The 13,052-nt window shown below is 40.8% G+C and overlaps 1 protein-coding gene across 4 annotated transcripts in view; it reads left to right on the plus strand.

Moving 5' to 3' along the window:
- The window catches only part of WDR7 (WD repeat domain 7), a 243,334-nt gene that overhangs the window by 165,764 nt on the left and 64,518 nt on the right, over nt 1-13,052 (plus strand). For all 4 annotated transcript variants that reach the window (XM_072133732.1, XM_072133739.1, XM_072133747.1 and 1 more), the window contains one exon: nt 10,121-10,238. In XM_072133732.1, the coding sequence (XP_071989833.1) occupies nt 10,121-10,238 (118 nt within the window). The remainder of the gene's footprint in view (nt 1-10,120; nt 10,239-13,052) is intronic.

The raw sequence follows: 13,052 nt of genomic DNA on the forward strand, positions 1-13,052 counted from the left end.
GAGTTTTGGGATTTTTTATAATTTAATAAAAATATATTTTAATTTGAGAAATATTTAAAGAAAATTACGTGTCTTGATCTTGGCGTTTTTTTTTTTTTCTGACCATTATACTGCGGAAGGACAAAACAGACTTCATATTAACCTTATGTTAATTTTTTTATTACTTGTCCAATTTATTGCTTGTCCATCCTCCAGCCATATTTTGTTTTATGTTTTTAATGAGGCTATATATTCCGGATGTAGACCCCCATTATTTGTAGTGGTATAGGCCGGTAGATGTTACTTGTAGACCCTTTAGATGTAGTATTATACATTATACAAATTTTTCCCATTTATTAGACTTCTGCGGCCGCCATATTTGAGCAATGATAAATTGTAGCAAATTGATTGTATTTCATGCATAAGTGGCACAGTAGCTACAATCCCAGAAGTCACCAGGCCTTCCCTGACCTCCAGCCAAATTCCAATTACCCTAGTAGGTGATGAGAGATGAGCGGACCCAAACTCTAAATTGGGGTCCGGGATTCAGTTTCATCCCGCGCGACCTGGACATATTGCAGAATCGGCTGCTAGCAATGGCTGTGATTGGCTAAGGGGACACCTCCTATCCACGCCTATCCTATCCACGCCTAATTGTTAGGGGTGTCAATTCGGGTCCACTCATCTTTACACATGACATCTATTCAGTGGATTCCATTATCCATTTTAATATATCGCCTTTTAAAAAAACGTTAAAAGAAAAATTATTTTTCGGGTGCATCTTTTACGCATCTGCCGTCCATGCAGTGTCTGTGTTGTGTAAAAAAAAATGGATGTGGATACATCTGTTTTTTATTTTTTTCTTTAACATCTGCCAAAAAAAAAAAAAACAAAGAAACATTTGGCTGGAAAAAATCGGATGGCGAAGAAACTGGATCCTCAGGATCATCCAAGTTAAAATTGGACCTCAAAGTGATGTCTTCCGTATTCCGCCTGTGTTTTGCGGGTTTTTTTGTAGCACTGTTGACTTCAGTGGAATTCCTTGGTCCACATACAGGCGGTCCCCTACTTAAGGACACCGACTGAGGCCCCTTCCACACTAGCGAGTGTGATGCGATGAACTCGCATCACACTCGCAATGCAAGCTGCCGGGAACGCACGGCCCGAACGCTGCACCGCGGGAGTGAACTGACATGCTGAGTTCACTCCCGCGGTGCAGCGTTCGGGCCGTGCGTTCCCGGCAGCTTGCGTTGCGAGTGTGATGCGAGTTCATCGCATCACACTCGCTAGTGTGGAAGGGGCCTTACAGACGACCCCTAGTTACAGCCGGACCCCTCTGCCCCCTGTGACCTCTGGTGACCTCTCTGGATGTTACTATATTCCCAGACTGCAATGATCAGCTGTAAGGTGTCTGTAATGAAGCTTTATTGATAATCCTTGGTCCAATAGAGCAAAAAATTTTGTCACTGGGGCAAAAAAAAATTTTTTTCCGTCTGGATCTACCATTACAAAAATATACAGTTCCAACTTGCATACAAATTCAACTTAAGAACAAACCTACGGACCCCCATGTTGTATGTAACCAGGGGACTGTCTGTACTTGTGATTTTTCTGCTGCCACCGATCTGTGAAAAGAATTATGGTAGTATGAATAGGCACATGGACAGCAAAGGGTCAGTAGGGCATCAGAGAACATCTCTACCGTAGGACGTGAAAAACATTCAAAGTGCAATTTAAAAAAAAAAAAAAAAAATGTTGTTCCTGTATGTGAACCTGTATGTGATTCCTGTATTCCTGTATGTGAACCAGTACTAATAGAGCGAGTATACCGGTAAATATCTTGATTATAATTTATTTTAGCGTTTTTTTGCTAGTACGACCCAATCCACACCTGCATTGAGAGTTTCCCTTCTTAGAAGTCCACCTTCCGGTTACCGCAGACTTTAGTACATTTTTTCTATACGCATCTGTTACTTAAAGGTGAAGGGGAAAAAAAAAAATAATAATATTAACAAAAATTGGAGAAGAACCTGTAGAACGTGAGTGTGAACTGATCATTAGAACGTTTTTTATTTATTTATTTATTTATTTATTTTATAAATAGTATGCGAAAACTCAACATTTTTGTTATCATAAAAACATAAAAATATCTCTTTTTGTTTTTATTATTTATTTATTTTTTTTTTCAAACTGGCAAAAAAATCCATGAATCCATTTTATTGATGTGTGTATAGACAGGTTGCAGAGCGGCCTCCGCCGGGGTGTAGGACCCTTCTTCATGTATGTGATTTGCATGTCCTCGCATGGAGCTTCCCAGGACCACATCAAGGACGACCTTCAGCTCACTCCTGGTCTCGATAGGGAATCTCTCCTGCCCACATCGCACAGGCTTGAAAGAAATTTACTCTAGTGATTCCACAATCGTTGTAAGAGGCCCCCGAGCTTCAAACAAGAGGCGCGTTCACACAAGTGCGACATAAGCCGCCGCACGGGGGAAGAAGATGGACCTTACAAAAGCCGGTTAAGCGTTTCCATTCAGCTTTTGGATGCTTGAGTTCACCCTAAGTGCTGCAAAAGAGGAGGTGTCTCAGCGTCAATACCCGGCAGGGGTCACACCGGTAAACGGGCTTTAAGTACATGGGGGATTTTTTTGTGTCATTTTTACATGATTTACTGAATGAATAAGAACTATAAAATAAAAAATACAATTAAAAAAAATGTATTTAAATTTATTTGCAGACATAAATATTAAATTTAGATACATAAACGTAAAAAAACAATACCGAAATAAATTTGGAGAATTTTAATATTAAAGGAAAATCGTGTATAGTATAGATTAATGAATATACATTTTTTTTTTTTTTAGCTTTTATTTATTTTTTGAATTTTTTTTTTAAGCCTTTAGTATTTCTTTAAAATACAGAGCGGTGAACATCCAATCCTTTATGATTTGTAAAGCGCTACGGCATATGATGGCGCTATATAAATAAAGATTATTATTTTATATTATAACGAGTTTTACGTTGATTTTATACATTTTTTTATTCTACCGTAATTTTTTTTTTTTGCATTATTTGCTATTCTATTTGTTGTACTTATTACTGTTCATTTATAATTTGTTCCACCGGACGTCTGGTATTTAGAAGACGTTATTTTATGTTGTTTTTAATTGATTTACGTTATTATTGATTTTGATTTTCCGATATTGATTAGCAAGTAGCGATAATAACCTAAACTGCACCTAAAGATAAACTACGATACATCATGTTAATGGTAAGTTTATACTTTTTTTTTGTGTATATTTTTACACCTCCGTCACTATTTTTGTTCGTTTTTTTTTTTTTTCCGCAGTGACGTTTCTACTTCCGTTTTTCGGCGCGGCGTTAGGCTACCGGATCTTTTTCCATCAGTAATTTTAATCTCTTGTGTTACATCCTCACCTGTCAGAAAGATTAGTCTGCCTCTCAATTGGTGAATAAATGAATGTATCAGCATGTAGCCGGGAGAGGCCTGAGGCCATTTTCATCATGATAAATTGCATAATAAGCGAGAAAGTGTTTTGCTTATTAATCCATAACAAGATTTAGATTGAAAACGCTCCCTTACAGCCGTGACAGGTACAGTAGAGGCTGCCGAGAGGGGAGGGGGCACAATGTGTGTGCACGGGGAGGGGGTGAAGCGTGCATCCTGCCCTCCCCGACGCCCTCCCGCTGTGATGTCCCCTTTTGTGCATGTACACAATAACAGCGCACAGCTGCCCGGCTTCTGCTCGGGTGTTAAGCGCGCTTTATTTAGGAGCTCTCTGCAGCCTTTTCTTCTCCGACCCCCCCCACCCCACCCCACCCCCGCCACCATCTTTAATTTCTGCTCTCATATATTGATGGGGAGAGGAAGCAGTGAGGCAGCGAGTCAAATAAATCTGGGTTTGCTGTAGAATTTTGCTTTAAAAAAAACCAAAAAATATTGGCATTAATTGGGTTCTGATTCTGTGCGGACTATGGGGGGCTAATGGAAAGTGGCCTAAAGAATAAAGATTTATTGGGGAAAAAAATATGCATCATGTAGATAAGACGTGAGATTTTTTTAATTTTATTTTTAATTTTTTTTTATACTTTTACTATAATTTTGTGTATTTTTCTTTTGCATTAAAAAAAAAACTTTCACAATTTTTTTACCTTTTTTTTTTTTTTTTTAGAGTTAATAAGTCAGGGTCTAATCCCGATATATACAGCTGTACTTAAGAACAGCTGACTTACAGACGACCCCTAGTTACAAACGGACCTCTGGATGTTGGTAATTTCCTGTACTTTAGTCCTAGGCTACAATAATCAGCTATAACAGGTATCACAGGGGTATGTAATGAAGATTTATTAGTAATCCTGGTTCTTATGACAACCCAACATTTTTAAAATCCAATTGTTACAGAGACCAAAGAAATTCTTTCTGGGGTCACAATTATAAAATATACAGTTCTGACTTACATACAAACTCAACTTAAGAACAAACCTACAGACCCTATCTTGTATGTAACCCGGGGACTGCCTGTACATGGCTCCGTTTTTTAAAAGGTTTTCAGAATGTATATACACGTGTTTTAAGATTTTTCAAAATTTTTTACATTTCTTTTTTAATTTTTTGTTTGTCAGTTTGTAAAGATATAATATCACAATTTCTTCCTTAAAAAAGCTAGAAAAATCAGTACAGGCAGTGTCCATGTTACATACAGGATAGGCTCTTTAGGTTTGTTCTTAAGCTGAATTTGTATGTAGGTTGAAATATTTTGTGAGTTACTAGCCGTGACATTCAGATTTTTTAAATTCTTGGGTTGTCATAAGAACAAGGATTAACAATAAAGCTTCATTATTGACACCTTCAATTGCTGTTACAGTTGATTATTGCAGCCTGGGGCTAAAGTAAAGTCAGTTTCCAGCATTCAGAGAGCTTCATCAGAGGTCACAATGGGCAGAGAGGTCCATCTGTAACTAGGGGTCGCCGGGTGTCCTTAACATGAGGACTGCCTCTGTTTACCAAAAATCAGAAATTTTGGTAAAAGATGGCCATAAGCACATAGTCCAGTAATTTTTCTTTTTTGTCTGCCTGCTCTGGTTGTGAGAGCAGGGTATTGCACCTTTTCATTATTTTTATTTTTTTGATTATTTGATTTAGTAAGTTGAAGACTTAAGACTTTTCCTATGTTACCATAAGGGAAGGACTGGGTATTATTGGAGTGATGGAGCTATATAGACCAAAATTGCTCTTGGGTGTAGTGTTGTGGGAGTGTATGTTTTTGCAATCTTGTGTCCCAAAGCTAAAACACAATTTGTAAAGGGCAATAATTAGGACTGTAAAAGTAATGGTGGTTAGAAACACTCATTTCATCTCACATCTGGTCAGTCTAATATGAATTCAGCTTATGTGAGTGTTTCTAACCACTTAGTAGAAGGGATGCCTTTGTGGAGGGTGGGAAGCAATGTGACCTTATATATGGTCAGTCTGATAAGAATTCAGCTTATATGAGTGTTTCAAACCACTTAGTAGAAAAGATGCCTCCTTGGAGGGCTAGGAAGCAATGTAAGTCTTGTTCGCTCTCTTTCACTGGAGGTATGTACCAGACACTACTTTTTACAGATTCTGTCGCTCTGTAGCGTCTGGGGCTTGAGGCTGGCGACCGCCAGTATCACTTACATCTATCTACGTGGCTGACAGTGTTCACTCCTCAAACGGAATAAACATTGATTCCCGATCACATTTATATGTAATAATTGAGTGGAGAGGTTTTGGTTTCATTCAGGGAAGAAGAATTGAATCAGTAAGGGACTTATTAGCTTAGGCTGACAGCGCAGAGATGGGGCTGATCCCGGAGATGACAATCTGGGTGACCGTGTGCGTAAGGACATACAATAGCGGCAGAATATTTTTTTATTTTTGAAAAATATTAGGTTATGGCATATTTCCATGCCTGAGCGTCCTGCTATGCAATATCTGCTGTAGCCTCAGCTTCTTCTACTAATACTGTATTTTTCGGACTATAAGGCACACAAAAAATCCTTTGATTTTCTCAGAAATCAAAGGTGCGCCTTCTAGTCCAGTGCGCCTTATATATGAACCGTACTCACAGCTACCTTGACTGTGCACAGGTCTGCCACCTGCTGGTCATTCATCCTTATAATCGGCTGCGCCTTATAATCCGGTGCGCCTTACAGTCCAAAAAATACGGTACATGTAGGTGCTGGGAAAGGGGAGAAAGTGGCTATCTACCGTTACCATTGTCGGCCATATTACTTCCCTTTGTGGCTCTTAAACGTAAATGTAAAACATAGCCCTTAGATGCACCTATGTGCAGATTCACATGCGGTTATACTGAGCTGGAGCACTTCCCCCCTCACACTGTGTGCTACTGAAACTTCCTCTGTTGCAATGAGATGATATCCGGTAGAGGGGCAGCAGTGCTGAGCAAGCTTGGGGACGGGTGAAACTGTGTAAAAGCCTGTGAAGCAGCAGCATGGAGGGGCTCTGGTATCAACCCTCCCAGAGCCCTTCTGGCTCATTAGCATAATTTTATGATTTTTAGAAGGAAGGGGCCATGGATAACAAATATAAGAAGATACCACAGCCTGGATCTATGAGTAATGTCTCTGGTTTATCAGGATGGAGTTTGATGGCCAACACATTGCAGTATCACATGATAACATCACAGCTTTGTTGTGTATAACCTAATACAAGGTAACAACACACCAATTCCAACTCTCTTGATGGTTTCGGCTTAAAGGGCTTGTCCACTTTTAACAAATAATTGATATGGTTTGTGTAAGAAAAATTATACAATTTTCCAATATACTTACTGTATCAATTCCTCACGGTTTTCAAGATCTCTGCTTGCTGTCATTCTAAAGAAAGCATCATTGTTTACTTTCAGTGGATAGAAATCTGCCCATGGTCGCGCAATAGACAGGCCGGTGCCCAAGCCGTTACTATCATTTGTCTCTGATAACAAATTGTGCACCGCAAGACCATGGGGAGATCTCTATTCACTGAAAGTAAACAATGAAGCTTTCTATGGCAGGACAGCAAGCAGGGATGTAGACTTTTAGAAATCTAGGAAAAGATACAGGAAGTATATTGTAAAATTGTATCACTTTTCATTATATCAATTGTTGTGCTGAAAGTGGACAACCCCTTTAACCATATATGGGTACCCATACAGATTAGGAAAGTTTTTGTGAATTTTCTTCTAAGGTGGGGTTCAGCAATCCTCATTATGGGGTAATTCTCCTTCCTGTGGGTATTGGAGAACAATTACCCCCATGTAGAAGTAGTAACAGTTGGCGATGCTTGTGGAGTCGGCCCTTTGTCTGCAGCTGGGGGTCCCGGTGCTGTGTGGCCGCTCCATTACTCTGAAAGGCGACATGTCAGCCAGCTGGTCCAGCTGCAGGAGGGGGTTAATCTCTGGCCGCATGCTACCACTCCTGAGCCACCAGAATGAATGAGTCAGGAGGAGCCTGTTTTCTCTACTGTTTTTTTTTTTTTTTTTTTTTGCTGAACCAGCGATAACAGAAGAAGTCGTCTTGTAGGCAGAAACACGAGAGCCGGAGGTTCTGTAGGGGGTCACAATATGGATACATATACCATATATTTACCGAATAGATACTGTTAGGATACACGTAGTGTACATGGAAGGGTAGGAAGAGGGCCACATGGAGCATAACTAAGGGTATAATAAAATATACTGTAAATAGAACACATATAGAAATGGTCAAAAGTACCAAAAATATACATAGAGTCAGGTGTACGAAAGTGTAACAAAGAAAAACATGATCAAACATGCTGTAAATATAACAGATCTAGTGGCCATATATGTAAGAAATGGTCAAAAGTACGAAAAACATACATGATACATAATGATACATAATAAACATAATGATACATGATCTAAAATACTGTAAATATAAGAAATTGTCTCTAGTATAGAGGAGCGGTCCCCATAAATATGAGACAATCGTTAAAGGGAACCTGTCAGCAGGTTTTACCCCCATTAAACTTCCAACCCCCTCAAATAAGGGATAAAATGTCCTTTCTAGAATTCCCTCTTTTATGTGAAATCTTATCCAATCACCAATTCTCCAAAGTCATGTGACAATGAGCAGGGAAGAGTCTAAGTTTTGCCTGAGATGAGTCAAGTTTAGAGTCTGCAGAGATAGTGTCACTGTTCTATAGAATTAAGAAACATGCTTCTGGTGTCATATTAAAGATACAAATCTCATCTTTCAGATCATATCAGGCTTTTGGTTATGTGATCTGCAAAACCGGAGATAAGGGGCAGTTTAAGGTATAGTTGGGAATTTGAGCTGCAGCCAAAGATCCAGTTACCGCCTTTTTCTTTAACTGCCTGTATGTACAGTTCTGGTGATCATAAGCCTATGTGATCTGAAAGATGAGATTCTTATCTGTGATATGACACCTACAGCGTGTTTCTAGGTGCAATAGAACAGAAGATAGAGGCGTCAGAATTGACCCCTTCCATGGCAGCATCTAAACTTGACTCATCTCGGGTAAATATGACTGTTCTCTGCTCATTGTCACAGGATTTTGGGAGAGATTTTTTTTATAGGGAAAAGGGTGAGATTTACTATACGGAATTCTTGAAAGGACATCAACTTTTATAACTGTTCTAATGAACTTGGAGGGCTCAAGGGGGCCTTACAAGAACTTACTCAATCCTGTCTCTTCATAGGCTTTTACACTGTGCAGGAGCACTTCCCCACTCCCACTCGGCAGGTCGGGAAATGCTGAGGGAGCAATGTAACAGCATGTGAAGCTACAGCAAGGAGGGGCCCTGGTAACACCCCCCAGAGCCTGGATGACTCATTAGCATACTTTTAAAAGTTGATTTTAGAAGAAAGGAGGCCATGGATAACAAATATAAGAATATTACCCCAGTCACAGTGCCTGGATCTATGAGTAATGTCCCTGGTTTATCATGATAGATTTTGATGCTAGATTTCCTTTAAGGGGATCCAGACAAGTCCAGATGCTTTTGGTGTGATTTGGTGGTCCGATTAGATGTTGCTTCCTCATACACAGCCGGTGCTAAAACCAGTGGAGGGTCCACCTTTGGGCGCTTTATGTTCGACCTCTGGCATTGTGTATTCAGTATATTGTATACAGACTGTCTCCTACTTAAGAACACCCGACTTACAGACGACCCCTAGTTACAAACGGACCTCTGTTAATTGGTAAGTTACTGTACTTTAGCCTTAGGCTACAATAAACATCTATAACCATTATCAAATGTTTCTGCAATGAAGCTTTATTGTTACTCCGGGTTCTTTAGGACAATCCAACATTTTTAAAATCTAATTGTCACAGAGACCCCAAAAAATTTGTGACCATTATAAAATATACAGTTCCGACTTGCATACAAATTCAACTTAAGAACAAACGTACAGACCCTATCTTGTATGTAACCTGGGGACCGTCTGTATGTTCTTTTTAATTTCTGAGATCTGGGAACCTGGACCCAATTGTTACCTGTTCCAGCGGAGCTCTCCTTTAGGCTCTGGCTCCTAGGTCATAGAGTAAGATCAGGGTCACTGGAACAATCTCTGGATTTTTAGTGGGCAAAAATTTTTCAAAAAATCTCATCACTGGACGTCTTGTAAACACAAGAACTTTTTATGTTACTTGCTTGTACGGGGCCCGATTAGAGGAGGCCCATTGGTCACGTTGTGGCTTTTACCTCTGATCTGCGGGAGGCCGGTGAGGAGCGGAAGTGATTTTTATTAGTAGCCTCCATCTGCTATGTAATAACCCGCATTGCGGGGGCGCGGGGGTCTTTGTGCGCTGCATTCAGCCCGTGATTTGTTAACAAGGGTCCTCTGGCGCTCGGGACCCATTCACACAGTGTTTCCAATGTTCACGCTTCATTATTGGCCGGCGTGTTTGATGCAGGGACACCCCTGACTTGTGATGGGGGCTCATTGTCGGGAGTCCATTATACTCGTGCTGTTTGAGTGATCCCATTGACCCGGGGCTGACATTATAAGCTGTGTCTAATCTTTTCACTCTATATATTTCTAATGCAGAATGTTTTTTTTTTTTTGTTCCCTTTTCCTTCTATTTTTTTGGCCTGATCCCTATTTAGCATCACAATCGGGCTACCCCTGAGCCCCGCAGCTGACTCCGCCCGCTCTGCACGACACGCTCTGTCGCTTATCGCCACGGCGAGACCACCCGCCTTCATCACAACCATCGCTAAGGAGGTAAAGATCCTTCTCTCGTCTTCCATTAGTAATGTCTAAGCTAAAAAGCATTTCTAAACATGTCCTCTCCTGATCCGAGGAAAGCTGGGTGACTGCAGGTCCTGATCCGAGGAAAGCTGGGTGACTGCAGGTCCTGATCCAAGGAAAGCTGGGGCAATTGCAGGTCCTGATCCGAGGAAAGCTGGGGCGATTGCAGGTCCCACTTTTATAGTTTTCCTACTTTCCAGTCTCGCTGGTTATGACCTTTGAACCTTAGGACACGTTCACAAGTTGCTTTTTTTGGCTTTAAAGACCCCTAGTTTGAGTCCTGTGTTGGAGGAATGAATGTGGAGGAATGAATGTGGAGGACTCCCCTGTAGATTTTTAGCGGAAGGCAGAAGTAATGTCTGGCAATTATCTGGACACTACAAACCTGTAATTAAAAATAAAGGCACCCCAGCGTGTACATCAATAGTACAGTCATGATATACACTATGTATAAAGGAAGTGTGACCAGAGCTACACAGAGGGTGAGTGAGTTGTAGTATACCAGAACTTCCTCTTGGGGTGCTATAACCACATTCTGTTAAATTATTAACTGAATCCCCCTCTATAGATAATCTAACCTTATTATTAGTTTAATTCTGGTGCAGAATAGTGAGTGCAGCTCTGGGGTATAATACAGGATGTAACTCAGGATCAGTACAGGATAAGTAATGTCATGTATATACACAGTGACTGCACCAGCAGCAGAATAGTGAGTGCAGCTCTGGAGTATAATACAGGATGTAACTCAGGATCAGTACAGGATAAGTAATGTCATGTATGTACACAGTGACTGCACCAGCAGCAGAATAGTGAGTGCAGCTCTGGAGTATAATACAGGATGTAACTCAGGATCAGTACAGGATAAGTAATGTCATGTATGTACACAGTGACTGCACCAGCAGCAGAATAGTGAGTGCAGCTCTGGGGCATAATACAGGATGTAACTCAGGATCAGTACAGGATAAGTAATGTCATGTATTTACACAGTGACTGCACCAGCAGCAGAATAGTGAGTGAAGCTCTGGGGTATAATACAGGATGTAACTCAGGATCAGTACAGGATAAGTAATGTCATGTATATACACAGTGACTGCACCAGCAGCAGAATAGTGAGTGCAGCTCTGGGGTATAATACAGGATGTAACTCAGGATCAGTACAGGATAAGTAATGTCATGTATATACACAGTGACTGCACCAGCAGCAGAATAGTGAGTGCAGCTCTGGAGTATAATACAGGATGTAACTCAGGATCAGTACAGGATAAGTAATGTCATGTATGTACACAGTGACTGCACCAGCAGCAGAATAGTGAGTGCAGCTCTGGGGTATAATACAGGATGTAACTCAGGATCAGTACAGGATAAGTAATGTCATGTATGTACACAGTGACTGCACCAGCAGCAGAATAGTGAGTGCAGCTCTGGTGTATAATACAGGATGTAACTCAGGATCAGTACAGGATAAGTAATGTCATGTATGTACACAGTGACTGCACCAGCAGCAGAATAGTGAGTGCAGCTCTGGGGTATAATACAGGATGTAACTCAGGATCAGTACAGGATAAGTAATGTCATGTATGGACACAGTGACTGCACCAGCAGCAGAATAGTGAGTGCAGCTCTGGAGTATAATACAGGATGTAACTCAGGATCAGTACAGGATAAGTAATGTCATGTATGTACACAGTGACTGCACCAGCAGCAGAATAGTGAGTGCAGCTCTGGAGTATAATACAGGATGTAACTCAGGATCAGTACAGGATAAGTAATGTCATGTATGTACACAGTGACTGCACCAGCAGCAGAATAGTGAGTGCAGCTCTGGGGTATAATACAGGATGTAACTCAGGATCAGTACAGGATAAGTAATGTCATGTATGTACACAGTGACTGCACCAGCAGCAGAATAGTAAGTGCAGCTCTGGGGTATAATACAGGATGTAACTCAGGATCAGTACAGGATAAGTAATGTCATGTATGTACACAGTGACTGCACCAGCAGCAGAATAGTGAGTGCAGCTCTGGGGTATAATACAGGATGTAACTCAGGATCAGTACAGGATAAGTAATGTCATGTATGTACACAGTGACTGCACCAGCAGCAGAATAGTGAGTGCAGCTCTGGGGTATAATACAGGATGTAACTCAGGATCAGTACAGGATAAGTAATGTCATGTATGCACACAGTGACTGCACCAGCAGCAGAATAGTGAGTGCAGCTCTGGGGTATAATACAGGATGTAACTCAGGATCAGTACAGGATAAGTAATGTCATGTATGTACACAGTGACTGCACCAGCAGCAGAATAGTGAGTGCAGCTCTGGTGTATAATACAGGATGTAACTCAGGATCAGTACAGGATAAGTAATGTCATGTATGTACACAGTGACTGCACCAGCAGCAGAATAGTGAGTGCAGCTCTGGGGTATAATACAGGATGTAACTCAGGATCAGTACAGGATAAGTAATGTCATGTATGTACACAGTGACTGCACCAGCAGCAGAATAGTGAGTGCAGCTCTGGGGTATAATACAGGATGTAACTCAGGATCAGTACAGGATAAGTAATGTCATGTATGTACACAGTGACTGCACCACCAGCAGAATAGTGAGTGCAGCTCTGGAGTATAATACAGGATGTAACTCAGGATCAGTACAGGATAAGTAATGTCATGTATGTACACAGTGACTGCACCAGCAGCAGAATAGTGAGTGCAGCTCTGGAGTATAATACATGATGTAAGTCAGGATAAGTAATGTCATGTATGTACACTGAACCTGTTACA

This window comes from Engystomops pustulosus, chromosome 1, assembly GCF_040894005.1.
Source record: "Engystomops pustulosus chromosome 1, aEngPut4.maternal, whole genome shotgun sequence".
Classification (NCBI taxonomy): domain Eukaryota; kingdom Metazoa; phylum Chordata; class Amphibia; order Anura; family Leptodactylidae; genus Engystomops; species Engystomops pustulosus.